This window comes from Rana temporaria, chromosome 2 (assembly GCF_905171775.1).
Source record: "Rana temporaria chromosome 2, aRanTem1.1, whole genome shotgun sequence".
Taxonomy (NCBI): Eukaryota; Metazoa; Chordata; class Amphibia; order Anura; family Ranidae; genus Rana; species Rana temporaria.
In genome coordinates this window covers 294,078,097-294,092,918 of record NC_053490.1, presented here as the reverse complement: position 1 = coordinate 294,092,918, position 14,822 = coordinate 294,078,097, and the positions used below count along the sequence as shown (strand labels likewise).

The 14,822-nt window shown below is 44.5% G+C and overlaps 1 protein-coding gene across 2 annotated transcripts in view; it reads left to right on the top strand.

The window, feature by feature from the left end:
• ZC3H12A (zinc finger CCCH-type containing 12A) overlaps positions 1-14,822 on the top strand; it is a 42,300-nt gene that overhangs the window by 15,186 nt on the left and 12,292 nt on the right. For both annotated transcript variants that reach the window (XM_040337233.1, XM_040337234.1), the window contains exon 2: positions 2,512-3,069. In XM_040337233.1, coding sequence (XP_040193167.1) covers positions 2,558-3,069 — 512 coding nt within the window. In that variant the 5' untranslated portion in view covers positions 2,512-2,557. The remainder of the gene's footprint in view (positions 1-2,511; positions 3,070-14,822) is intronic.

The window sequence follows — 14,822 nt, the reverse complement described above, 5'->3', positions numbered from 1 at the left end:
ACAAAAAATATATCAAAAATAAATTTTACGTATACATAATTAATAGATAGAGTATAAAATCCATCATACAGTAAAATATGGTTTCAGATATGCATACAGACAAATTTCTCTACACGTTTTGCCATTCGATTTGGCTTCCTCAGGAGTTTTTTGTCAAGCACTACTGAAACACAAAATGAACAGAAACAAAACATATAAACAATAAATACAAAATATGTATATAAATGAGAAACTGGACAAAAGTCTATACCGTATCCCCATTGGAAGATTTCCCCTCTATTAATTACCATTAGAAGATTTCCCCTCTATTACTTTTCTGAGGACACTGTAAAATTTGGGGTTTTCTTGAGATCAGATGGTCTAACCCTGCTCCCTGCATATGCAATGTACTAGTACTATAGATGTAGGTGGTCACTACTGGACTAAGACTAGAAGCACATCCCCTTCTGCTGATTTGACATTACACCAAATGTATGGTTAGCTTCTTGACTCCTGATTTTCTTTCTTTGGTTCCAAGAGCCATGGACCTATTCTAGAATACTCTGTCATTTTAAAGTCTAGAGATCATTTTCTATCTAGTAACAAATAGTCTTGTGGTGACGTATTTCACAATGTTCAGCCTGTCTTACCTAATTGTGTTACAGACGTTATAACTTAAATATTGAGCCATATAACCATTAAGAAAAGCAGAAATCAAACCACATTTATAGGAAATTGAAACTTAAAAACTATAAATAAAGTATACAAATGCAATGTAATGTACAGATCATCATGTCAGCAGGTTCATTTAATTGGGCAATGCTGACATTAGGAGAGTAACGCTGAAATCCAGAAAACAAAGTTCTTTGCAGTATACCTGAATTTCAAGGGAAAACTGCACATTTAAGTCTAAAGGAATCCTCCATTTCCATGGGCTCTTCCACGCTGTTAGACCAGTTCCCTCAACCTCTTCCATCAGGAATTTTGGGGCCCTTACACAGCTTCAGGCATGGGCCCCTGGAACCGGGGGGGGGGGCATGCCTGAAAAAAAGGGGGGATGCCATCGGGCCCCTTAGTGGTCAGGGGGGCTTTGGGTGCTGACGAAAAAAAAGGTAGATGCAATCCGGACCCCTTAGAGGTCGGGGGGGGGGGGGCTTTGGGTGCTGACAAACAAAAAATGTATTAAAAAAAAGGGGGAAGGCATCCGGGCCCCTGGGGACCCCTGGGTTTCTTACAGGTGTACTGCCTGTACCCCCTGATGGCTGCCCTGCTCCCATGTATTCCCTTGTACTCTAAGGTCCTCCGAGGTCATCAAGACCTGGGGATATGCAGGGACCATAGCCTTGCATTGGACATGTGGATGCTGAGAGACAGCCCACTGCTGCAGTGGAGGATAGCAGTGTTTGCCGGGGAAGCGGATGGCCAGGTCAATAAAACGACTTTTCCTGTCCCCTAAATTAAACAGTTAACGTGATATTTAAAGGTTCACATTTGTTTTTTAAATAACAATCATGTCATACATACCTGCTCTGTGCAACAGAGAAGCCCGGTTCGCATCTTCTCAGGTCCCCCCTTGTGCGTGCCCCCATTGCAAGCCACTTGCTATAGGGGCACTCCTGAGTGTTCGCTCCCGAGCTGTTTCTGTGTGTCCATAAGACACACAGAGAGCGGCTTGGCCCCGCTCCCACCTCACTGACTGTGATTGACAGCAGCGGAAACCAATACTGCTGTGTTTCAGCCAATAAGGAGGGAGAGACCAGGGGAACCCACTGCTCCTGTGCACATTACTGGATTGCGATGGGGCTCGGGTACGTATTAGGGGGGTTCTGGGGTGGGATGCTGCACACACACAGAAGGTTTTTTTCCTTCATGCATAGAATGCATAAAGGTAAAAAAACGTTCAGCCTTTAAAACCACTTTAACCCTTGCAAATATCTTATGTAATTCTTGGTATTCCAAAACTCTGAGGCCCCGTACACACGGCCGAGGAACTCGACGTGCCAAACACATCAAGTTCCTCGGCCAGTTCAGCCCTGAAGCCGCGGAGGAGGGCCGAGAGCTCCCATAGAACAACGAGGAAATAGAGAACATGTTCTCTATTTCCTCGTCGAGCTCCTCGTCGGCTTCCTCGGCGAAATTGTACACACGGCCGGGTTTCTCGGCAGAATTCAGCCAGAAACTCGGTCGGAAGCTGAATTCTGCCGAGGAAACTGGTCGTGTGTACGGGGCCTAACATGATAAATGCCACCATCTGTTAATAATTGTATGCTTCACCCTATTTAAGCTTCCATTCTAGCCCTACTTGATATCCAGGTCAGGGTCACCTTGAAATGCTTTTTTTTTAACACTTGTAAGACTGAATTTTGGTTCATATTTACGAGAAAAATAGCTTGCCAGATGAATGTCATTGATCATTAACCTCTGTAGAAATTTCTTTAGATAATGCAATGAGGGGAAGTGAGGTATGACATGTTGCCGTTAATACCACTGTTAAAAGTAACTGAAGGTTAATCATTCATGTTTTGTTTGCAGTTGAAACTGGAGGTCATCACAAGCATTCTAGACTGAAGAACTCGGTATGGATAGTCTTCCATATGATTTCAACCAGTATTTGGATATCTCAGGATGGAAGGAGCCCAGTAAGTCAAATGGGAATGAAACGCCTAAGACTGACACTGTGAAATATGGAGACACATATGACTCTGGCTTTCAAAGCATAAGCTATGTTCCCTCCTGGGGAATGCCTCATAAAAGACAAGGGGATTGGTCACCTGAAAAGTCCAGTTCTGATGTTGTGGACCAGTCAGAGATGCAGATGAGAGTGGATTCCTTCCGAAAACTGGGTTATTCTGCAGTAGAAATTCATTCAGTTCTGCAGAATCTTGGTATTGAAGCAGATACAAACAGTGTGCTGGGAGAACTAGTGAAACATGGAGGAAACCCAGAACGGGAGGCTGTGCCTGAGGAGACCCTAGATCCTACTTTAGTCTCTCGAGGAGGTCTGGGGACAAGGGCAACCGCATCTTCTGAGGAGGGTGACAGTAACAACCTAAGGCCTATTGTCATCGATGGAAGCAATGTTGCTATGAGGTTTGTTATATATTTTCTTTGTTTGGGGGTGGGGGTGAGTGAAAAAAATGACTTCCAAGAAAGCTCGAAATAGCCTATTTAGTGACCATTTGTGAGTGTTTGTTATTTCTGTTACCTGGCCTACTGCGGAACTGTACCGAGCTGGATATTACGTGACTCATGCATTTACCTATGCAAATATGATACCTAACCTTAATTCTGGGCATTACGGAAAAGCAGTACAGGTTTTCTCACAAAAGGGAGTGTATGCATATGTGTCTACATGAAACAAGATAGGTAAAACAGGTCATCATTAATCCTTTGGACCAAGCTTTTTGAATCATGTTCAAGTTTAATATACATGTATTTGTAAAATGTAGCAGCCCACACCAACTAAAATAACCTTTCATTGCTAATTCTGCTGTAAAGTAACCTTACTGGTTTGACAGTAGAATAATCTTTGTACGTATGATTAATTGTACTTTTTTTTTTAGAACTGATTTACTGTACTTACTAAAGCAGTATTAAACATGTGTTGGTGGTGGTGAGGGGGCTTTCACCATAACCTGCAAATGAGATGGCACACATTACTGTGGTGTCCTTCAAAAATGATGGGTCCAGGATCCTCTGATGAAGAAAAATATTTTGACTGCTGATGAAGATACTGCTGGCCAGGAATCCTAATCTAGCTATCAGTTTTCATGCACAGATTGAAACAAATAGGAAAGCCTTATATGCCGCGTACACACCATCGTTTTTCCTGGCGTTCGTTAACCCACCGTTTTTCACGACGTGATTCCTCTCCAGCCTGACTTGCATAAAAACGTTCATGCAAAAAAACGTCCGACCAAAGCGCGGTGACGTACAACACGTACGACGGGACTATAAAGGGGAAGTTCCTTTCAAATGGCGCCACCCTTTGGGCTGTTTTGCGGATCCTCTTGTTAGTAAAAGTTTGGTGAGCGACGATTCGCACTTTTCATGAGCTGCATTAAACGATGCAATAATTTGCAGCTTGACGAATGTGCTATCTCCATTCTGAACGCTAGTTTTACCAAAACGAGCGCTCCAGTCTCATACTTGATGCTGAGCATGCCCGTTTTTTTCCCTCGGAAAAGCATACACGCAATGAGGAAAAGACTAACGTGAAACACGACGAGAAAAAAGAGAGCGGGTTTAAAAAAAATTTGCGGGCAGTTTTTTCGTTGAGAAAACTGCTTGGGTGCATACACACGACCGGTTTTCTCGACCAATATAAAAAATAGCAGTTTTCTCGTCGTGAAAAACGGTTGTGTGTACGAGGCATTACTTTGAGTCCACTCAAGGTTCTCATTTTTAACTGAAGCTCCAATGAAGGCAGAGTTTCTTTGACCCCTGAAACACGTTGGTCTTTTAACACAATGGCTCGGATTCACAAATCACTTGAGCAGACGTATCTCCAGATACGCCGCGTAAGTGCAAATATGCGCCGTCGTATCTGTGCGCCGGACCCACATACTAAGATACGCCTAAAAACAGGCTTCATCCCACTGACGTAACTTGCCTACGCCGGCGTAGAGAAGGCGCATATTTACGCTAGACGCATTTGGGGCTCCCATTGATTTTCCATTCAAATATGCAAATGAGGGAGATACGGCGATTCACGAACGTATGTGCGCCCGACGCAAGTGCGCGTAAGTTATACGTACGTCGTAAAGTTATGCCCCATAATGGAGGTGTAACTCAGCAGCATACATGCAAAGGGCTGCACCAGGGAACACAAGCCGGCGTATTTTTTTATTTCACAAATTCTTTATTGGGTAGCGTATTTTTACATAGTTTACGTTGGACGTGAATATGGCTGAGCGTAGGTTACGTTCGCGCCCTAGGCAGTGATCCAACGTATCTTAGGGAGTAGTTTTGACCTGATTCTGAGCATGCGCACTAGGATGCGTCCATGGGACGGCGCATGCACCGTTCGTTAACTTATACGTATCTGCCTGGCGCTCGGCCCATCATTTGCATGGGGTCACGCCTCATTTGCATGGCTCACACCCACTTCCACCTACGCTGGCTTACGCCTAGGAAACCCAGCGCAGTTTTGGGAGCACTGGCTTTGTGAGTTCAGTGCTTGCCTCTCTGCACTGCATCGGCGTAGCGTACAGAAGATACGCTACGCGGCATAAATGTGCACCGCTGTCGGTGAATCCGGGCCAAGATCAATAAATTCATTTGGACACTTTTGGTTTGGCTCTTCTTCCATATATACGGGTGCAGGATCCTGACAGCTCTTCATCCCCACCCATCACCATCTCCACCAATGCTTCTTTTGGTCCCTGCGGCGATCCTCTTTGCTCCAGTGGATGACACTCAGCTCCACAAAACGCTGTGCACCTATGTCATGCAGTTTACAGAAAATACAAATAGTCGCCAGGGCAGAGTTTCTAGCAAAGCAGACTTTGTATGATTCTTATTCTGAAAAACTCTACCTCCTGGTGATTATTTGTTTAGGGGAGTTTAGTTCCGCTTCAGAACTTTGCCAAATTTACCATTCGTGATCCCAGGTTCCCCTTTGATTTAGCCTTAGGCAAGTACAATATGAGTCACTGACTGCAACAAGTCTGCTGTCAGTGATATGTAAACCATCTGAGCATCTGTGCTACCTGTGCTGTGCTATAGCAGCTCCCGTAATTTTATCCCTGCAGGTTTCTTATCAATCTGGGTTTGAACATAATTTAACCTAATTTGGGGGTTTTGCTCACAATATAATCATCATTTAATGCTGACTTTTGGCCTAGTTAAGTAGGTCAGTAAGCCTGTTGTATTTTGTATGACAATCAGTAAGCATCACAATACCAGTTTGTAAAGCCTATGCAAAGTAATGACGCGTATACTCTGTTGGTTTATGTAGTTTACAAGCAGGGCTCGCTGCAGAATCATTTCCTGTTCTAGAATAGGTTTGCTAGCTGATTTTGAAACCTATTTCAGAGAAATTAACATACAAAATCTTTGACCCATATTTAGACAGTAAACCAGTGGCACTTATGGCACGTTTTTTATTTTTTGCTTTTTTCTCTCCATTTGAAGGGCTTTTTTAAGAATTTAAGAATGTACTGTATACAGTACATTCTAACAAAATAAATAAGATATTTTTTTTACATTTTGGACTGTGGGGAGAAGGGCTAAAACCTCTTCCAGGGTTTTACTGCTATCAGTATGCCACTTAATGAGATTCCCCATCACTTTTTTTTTTATTGGTGACAAAAGTATGCAGTTTTCAGAAGAACAGTGGATGGGAAATCTAATGTGAACTGGAAACTTGCCCCAGTGACACCAGTCAGTGGTGGAAATTCCTGTAATGCCCTGTACATACGATCGTTTTTTTCCGTCGGAATAAACTCCGACAGGTTTTTCTGATGGAATTCCGCTCAAGCTGTCTTGCATACACACGGTCACACCAAAGTCGGAATAATCTCTGACAGGTTTTTCTGATGGAATTCCGCTCAAGCTGTCTTGCATACACACGGTCACACCAAATTCCGACCGTCAAAAATGCGGTGACGTACAACATGTACCATGAGCCGGGGAAAATGAAGTTTAATGCTTCCGATAGAAAAAAAAAGAACATGTTTCCGACGGAAAAAGTCAGATGGGGCATACACACGGTCGGAATATCCGATGAAAAAACTTGTCTGCCTTTTTTCATCGGAAATTCCGATCGTGTGTACAAGGCATAACTTTAGGGAGATTTTCTTTTGGATCAGCAATATTAACCTGCCAGATTTAATAACGTTTTCCTTTTCTATCCAAAAAACAGTTCTGACTAAAAGTGTTATTAAAGGTTATTAAAAAAAAATACACCTAGGTGGATGTAGCATTGGTCCTCCACCGGCTCTGCACTGAGAACTGAGGGAACAAACACCACTGATCACGTTGTTCTCCCATCCAATCTGAGCAGAGAGCGGTGACTGTCAGTCAGCGGCTCTCCGCTCTGCCCCTCCAGCGACACTGGATGTTTTTTCTGCTGCTTCTAGTAGCACCTGAAGCCTCGTACACACGACCGAGAAACTTGACGGGCGAAACACATCGTTTTGCTCGTCGAGTTCCTTGTTAGGCTGTCGAGGATCTCGGCGAGCCAAATTTCCCCATTCCCGTAGAGGAAAAAGAAGACATGCTCTCTTTTTGGCTCGACGAGATCCTCGACAGTTTCCTCGTCGAAAAGTGTACACACGACCGGTTTCCTCGGCAAAAAAAAAAAAACAGCAAGTTTCTTGCTGGTTTTTGCCAAGAAACTCGGTCGTGTGTACAAGGCCTGACATTTTATTTTCCTGTCCCTAAATGCCCCAGCATGTTAGCCTATGTGTCCATTCACATTCAGGCATTTAGAGGACTTTAGAGGCAGGGGTGTTTAGAGGCAGAACAGGACCAGTGAAGTTTTGGCCATAAAAAACTCTTGAAATGCCCTAATGCATCTAAACGCGCCTAAGTGCTGGGTGCGTTTACTACTTGAGCATTAATTCATTTAATTGGCCAGAATAAATTGTTATTCTGGCCAATGAAATGAATGAATGCCTAAGGCCCCATACACACGAGAGGATTTATTGGCAGATACGGTCCAGCGGACCGTATCCGCGGATAAATCCTCTCGTGGATTTCAGAGGATTTCTATGCGATGGCGTGTACACACCATCGCATTGAAATCCGCGCTGAAATCCTCTGCCGATGACGTGTCGCGCCGTCGCCGCTATTATGACGCGGCGACGGGCGCGACGCTGTCATATAAGGAATTCCACGCATGCGTCAAGTCATTACGACGCGTGCGGGGAATCCCTTTAGACGGATGGATCCGGTAAGTCTGTACAGACGAGCGGATCCATCCGTTGGAATGGATTCCAGCAGATGGATTTGTTGAGCATGTCAGCAAATATCCATCTGCTGGAAATCCATCCCAGGGGAGATTTATCTGCGGATAAATATCCCACGGAGTGTACACACCATAGAATCTATCCGCTGAAACCCGTTTGCACGGATTTATCTGCGGATAGATTCTATGGTGTGTATGGGGCCTGAGTGCGTGAGGCACCTAAACATTTTCTTACAGACACTTTGGAAAAATAGCCTTGCTTGTGGAATAATATAGATTTTTTTTTACTGTGCTTTTCTAACCTTAGGGTTGATAGAGACATGCAGGATTCTATAAAAAATAACCATTTATACTCACCTATGTAGATTCAGGCCCGTACACACGACCGAGTTTCTTGGCAGAATTCAGCCAGAAACTCGATCGGAGCCGTATTTTGCCGAGAAACCCGGTCGTGTACACACTTTTGGGCGAGGAAACCGACGAGGATCTCGTCGGGCCAAATAGAGAACATGTTCTCTATATCCTCGTTAGTCAATGAGGAAACTTGGCTCGCCGAGATCCTCGGCGGCTTCACAAGGAACTTGTGTTTTGCTCGTCGAGTTTCTCGGACGTGTGTACGGGGCCTCAGAATCTGAGAAATAAGCGACCAAAGACAGCTAATAGCTCACTTCTCATGTCCACTGCTCTGTGCTATGCCCCTCCAGTGCTCACTGGAACGCCGGAGAGAGTGGGAGGGGCTGGCTCAGGCTCTCAGCAGGGCACTTTTTAGGGACATTATTGTTGGGATCATTGCAGAGCCTGGACTGGATCTGTGAAGTCACCTGACAGCGGGCTTTAGCACTTAAAGTGGAGTTTCACCCGGTTCTGTGTTTATTAAAAGTCAGTGGCTACAAAAACAAAAAGGGGGTTATCTACAAAAAGAAAATCCACTTTGCACTACAAGTGCAAACTACAAGTGCAAAGTGCACTTGAAATTGCACTGAAAGTGCACTTGGAAGTGCAGTCGCTGTAGATCCGAGGGGGGACATGCAAGGAAAATAATAAACAGCATTTTAGCTTGCACCTGATTGGATGATTAAATAAGCAGAGCTTCCCCTCATTTTAGATCTGCCCCTCAGATCTACAGCGACTGCACTTTCAGTGCAATTTCAAGTGCACTTTGTACTTGTAGTGCAAAGTGGATTTGCCTTTCGTAAATAACCCCCAAAGTGTAGCTGCTGAATTTTAATAAACACATGAACATATTCGCCAGCAAACCATGGATCGTATATGACGTCCAAAAATGTATTGCAAAGGAAGCATCACACGAAGTGCGCACTTCTTGTGATGCTTCCTTTGCAATACATTTTTGGACGTCATATATGATCCATGGTGTGCTGGCGAATATGTTCATGTGCTTGATTGTTCCAGTGCCCAGCTGGTGATCGCTTCAGCACCCATCTTTTACCTATTAGCTGTCTTTCCAGGAACGTGTGCAATTGTAATATTGACTAGATTTTTAATAAACACACACTCACCTGTCCAATGGTTCAGTGATGCGGGCGCCCGAAGCCTCGCCCCCCCCCTCCATCTGTCCGCGACGCCAGCATTACTACTGTGGGCACCTGACTGTAAGGCCCCGTACACACGGCCGAGAAACTCGACGAGCAAAACACATCGTTTTGCTCGTCGAGTTCCTTGTGAAGCCGCCGAGGATCTCGGCGAGCCATGTTTCCCCATTGACTAACGAGGAAATAGAGAACATGTTCTCTATTTGGCCCGACGAGATCCTCGTCGGTTTCCTCGGCGGAAAGTGTACACACAGCCGGGTTTCTCGGCAGAATATGGCTCCGATCGAGTTTCTGGCTGAATTCTGCCGAGAAACTCGGTCGTGTGTACGGGGCCTGACAGCTTGCGACTTCTCAGCTGGGTGTGCACTGCGCATGCGCGAGTCACACTGCGTATCACGAATGGCCGTGCAATCTTCTAGGACCTGTGACGTTTTGCAGAAGAAGGGGCTGCCTAGGGGGAGAGGAGGAGTTGTCTAAGTGGCCCGGAAGTGGGAGCTGGGTACCTGTCGAAACCAGGTACCCGCCCCCCCCCCCCCAAAAAAAAAAATTACATGCCAAATGTGGCATCTCAGGGGGTAAGAAGTACTTAAATCGGAAGTTCCACTTTTGTCCAAAAGGAGAAGTATGACCAAAAAGAGCGTTTGACCATACTTCTCCTTTAAAGACTTGTGTCTATATAGAATAAATAAACATGCATGATGAGGAAAGCAGCTTCAGAGCCAGTGTTTGAGTACATGTTTATTGTATCCAATCAAAGAAAGATGTTTAAAGGCTGTGTAGAGACTGTGTAGAACAAGTACAAAGTTTAATCTGGTGTCAGGTGGACAGCTGGGAATTTCCACCGTTCTGCTTCCTGTATGCTTAATCTGCTAGTACTACGTTGTTCTCTACTGATTCACATGCACAAAGTCCTACCTGCCTGAACAGGCTTACTATCAACATTATGCAAATTCCGTTTATGTAAATATACCCATTCTTCCTGCTTCTGGGAATTTCTCAGCATTTGAAAAACTCAAACCCCCTTGTTAAGTGCTCACACCTTTCAGCCTTAAGCAAATTTTACACATAGTTGCAAGGCTAGTGAGCATTTCTACATTTGTGAAAAACGTATATGATGCACAAATGTTAAAAGGATTTAGCAAAGCCCCCAACCATTTTTTTTTTTTTTGGATTTTGCTTTGTTCATCAGACAGATAAAAATAATGTGATACGTTTTAATTTCACAGCGTTGTTTTTTTCTGATCATTCAGTTAAACAGTGACTTTTAAATGGGGATTACATTTGCAGAATATGCTGTTCTGACTTTCATTTTGCAAACACGTACAAAAACAGAATATAAACTATACACAATTGGGCAAAAAAAAACATAAGTAAAAACATTGCACCAGTGGGCATAGGACAGAACAAATATACAGTTAGGGCTAGATTCAGGTAGGGGGACATAAGGTTATGTGGGCGTCGCATATCCTATTTACGCTACGCCTCCGCAACTTAGACGGGCAAGTGCATTATTCACAAAGTACTTGCTCCGTAAGTTGCGGCGGCGTAGCGTAAATCTGCCGGCGTCTGGCCGGACAAACCCCCCCCCCTTCACTGGCCATTAGCCATTCTACTTTATTTCTCTTATAGGCAGGGGCACACCTAGAGCATTTGGCACCTGGGGCGGATCCTATATCTGCCACCCACCCCAAGACAAACGCAGTTGCAGGGAGATGGTGCAGGTTTTTAGGTAGAAAAAAAACAGATATCGAGGAGGCAATATAATTCTTCCTTGCCACCTATTAACCACTTCAGCCCCGGACCATATTGCTGGTCAAAGACCAGGCCACTTTTTATGATTCGGCACTGCGTCACTTTAACTGACAATTGCGCGGTCGTGCGACATGGCTCCCGAACAAAATTGGCGTCCTTTTTTCCCACAAATAGAGCTTTCTTTTGGTGGTATTTGATCACCTCTGCGGTTTTTAGTTTCTGCGCTATAAACAAAAATAGAGCGACAATTTTGAAAAAAAATAATATTTTTTTACTTTTTGCTATATTAAATATCCCCCAAAAATATATAAAAACAATGTTTTTCCCTCAGTTTAGGCCGATACGTATTCTTCTACATATTTTTCCTTAAAAAAAAATCACAATAAACGTTTATTGATTGGTTTGCGCAAAAGTTATAGTGTTTACAAAATAGGGCATAGTTTTATGGCATTTTTATTAATATTTTTTTTTTACTAGTAATGGCGGCGATCAGCGATTTTTAACGGTACTGCGACATTATGGCGGACACTTCGGACACTTTTGACACATTTTTGGGACCATTGGCATTTTTATAGCGATCAGTGCTATAAAAATGCATTGGATTACCTTTAAAAAATGCCACTGGCAGGGAAGGGGTTAACACTAGGGGGCGGGGAAGGGGTTAAGTATGTTCCCTGGGTGTGTTCTAACTGTAGGGGGGTGGACTGACTAGGGGAAATGACTGATCGCTGTTCATACATTGTATGAACAGACGGTCAGGCATTTCTCCCCCTGACACACACACACACAGCTCTGTAACGAGCAATCGCGGGTGCCTGGCGGCGATCGCGCCCGCCGGGCACCCGCACGGGAGTCACGGACGAACGGGGGGCGCACACGCGCCCCTAGTGGCCGGAGAGAGAACAGACGTTAATGTACGGGCTCTTGCGCAGGGGAGCCGACCTGCCGCCGTAGAACTGTGGCGACAGGTCGGGAAGTAGTTGAACTCAAAATCAAAAATGTAATATATTGAAGCTTACTAATTCGTAGTTATAGTGGCTGCATTCGTTTTTCTTTAGGCATTATTTCCTTTATTTTCACCTGGTCATCCTGCCAGTAAGTCTGTTGTTTTGCAGCAGAACACGCTGTCCCTCAGATGTAGCAGTTAGAGAATTGAGACAAACCATTTACCACTGACATGGGGTGCTTAAAATGATCAGCTTTTATTTTATTATCTAAAACGCTTACCCTCAAATGAAAAAAAAAATTGTTGTATTTAAATTTGCTAGTACATCTAGCACCCCCTCCCCTTGACTGACAATGCTGCTGTCCAAAGATGCCTGTTGTGCTGCTTCATCCAGGATGATGGAACACTGATGTTGAGGTGTGTTACTGGCCAGTTTACCAGATGAACTAATGCTGCCACCATACATAATAACTAGTAAGTATTATAACTAAAGGCAAAACTTTGTTTTAGTTTTGGATAGAGTGGAGAGCGTTGTACAAAGCTTGTCAGTTTGTATTGCTGTCTGTGTCCATGTTTAGGATATTCGCCCTCTCTATGTGTCCTGTTTACCATTATCATTAAAATGAAATGAAAGAAAATCCCACATTTTGGGATCTTCCAATGGGGACCCCAGTTCTAGTGACCTGGGGGTCCTCAAGGGATTCCTTTAATTTCCAGAAATTTCTTCTCACTTCCTATTTGGCTATTGGACAGGAAGTGAAGGGAAATCTCTGCAATGGGACAGAGATGGCGGAACAAAAATTTTAACCCTCTCTTGCTTTTTCCAAAATGAAAAAAAAAAAGTTTTGCCCGTAGTTCTATTATAAATGTGCAGTTCAAACATCCAATTATGTGCAAGAAAAAAAAAAAGGAAATTGCCTCTTCCAATATTTTATTTGAGGTTAACGCTGGTATACTTTGCATAGGTTCTCCAGGTCATGGTATATATAGTAGTAGTTAGTCACATTACACTGGTTAGTAGCTTACCATTTATATCCACACAAACAACACACACACACACCTTATCACCATGGAATATGTCAAGGTAGATGTTGATTGTCCAAGAACAGGGTGGGGGTTGTGAATGTTGTGAAATAACCCTGTTCTAACATAATTCCATCCATGCCGTCAGGAAGTCTGCACAGGTGTTAATCGCTCAATTCACATGGTTCACAATTGCTCTCATATCAGTGTGGGACAAAGATGTTAACATTTAATGTGGAAGACAGATGATGTTGAACGTCCCTAGTCCTGTTCAGAGAAGGTTGTTTAAAGGGATGCTAAAGCTTTGTTTTGTTTTGTTTTTTTAAACAAACATGTCATACTTACCTCCACTGTGCAGTTCGTTTTGCACAGAGTGGCCTCAATTGTCCTCTTCTGGGGTCCCACGGCAGCTCTCGTGGCTCCTCCCCGCAAACGCTAACCCCCTCTGGGAAGTTCTCTCCCAAGGGGGTTACCTTGCAGGCACGCTCCTGTGTGTATGACTTGGCCCCATCCCCCGGCATGCCGCATCATTGATTTGATTGACAGCAGGGGGAGCCAATGGCTGCGCTTCTATCAATCATCCAATGAAGAGCCGACAAGAGCTGGGGGAAAGCAACGCAGGATCACGCCCACGAAGATTCGGGGCTCAGGTAAGGAAAACGGGGGTTCAGTGGGGGGGTCGGTGACTGCAAGGTGTTTCTTCACCTTAATGCATAGGATGCATTAAAGTGGAGTTCCACCCAAAAATTTAATTTCAACTTTAAAGAAAGGTGACCCCCTGACATGCCACATTTGGCATATAATTTTTTTGGGGGGAGAGGAAACCCTCTTTTTAGAGGGTTCCAGCTCCCACTTCCTCCCTGGGTCGCCTCGGCGACCGGAAGTAAATCACCTCTCCCCCCTGCTTCTCCGCAATCATCTGGGACACATCAGAGGTCCCAGATGATTGCTCCGCTAATCACGGTGCGCAGCCATAGCCGGGCGCCCACAGTGACAATGCCGGCACTGCGGAGAGGAGGGGGAGACGAGCGAGGCTTCGTTTCCCCGCATCGCTGGACCCTGGGACAGGTAAGTGTCCGATTATTAAAAGTCAGCAGCTGCAGTATTTGTAACTGCTGACTTTTAATATTTTTTTTTTTAGGCGGAACACCCCTTTAAGGTGAAAAAACACAAAGCTTAACAACCCCTTTAAGTTTGATGTAGATGGCCCCTTTCATCAGCAAACTCTCCCCTAACCAAAATGTGTACCTCTTTTTCCTCTTCCCAGAGTGTAGGAACAACCATCCCTGAATAAGAATAGGAGTGGGGGCTTTGACACCATTTGCCTTAGGCTGACAATTGATTATGCAAAAATCTGTGGTGGAAGGAAAGAAAATTGTTCGATCCCCCACCCGTTCAGGGTTGATGGGGTAATCCGTCCTACAGCGCTATTGTGTTCTTCCGTCCGGGAGCCTTCCTTCCATCATCATGGAAAATGTCAAGGTAGATATTGATTGTCCAAGAACAGGGTGGGAGGTGTTCCTGGCTCCTCCACTTCTTCGGGTGCCCTCATGGCAAGCTGCTTGCTATAGGGGCACTCATGCTTGCTCACTCCCAAGCCTCGCTCTGTGTATCTATAAGACACACTGAGCAGGGCACAACCCAGCCCCTGCTCCTGCCA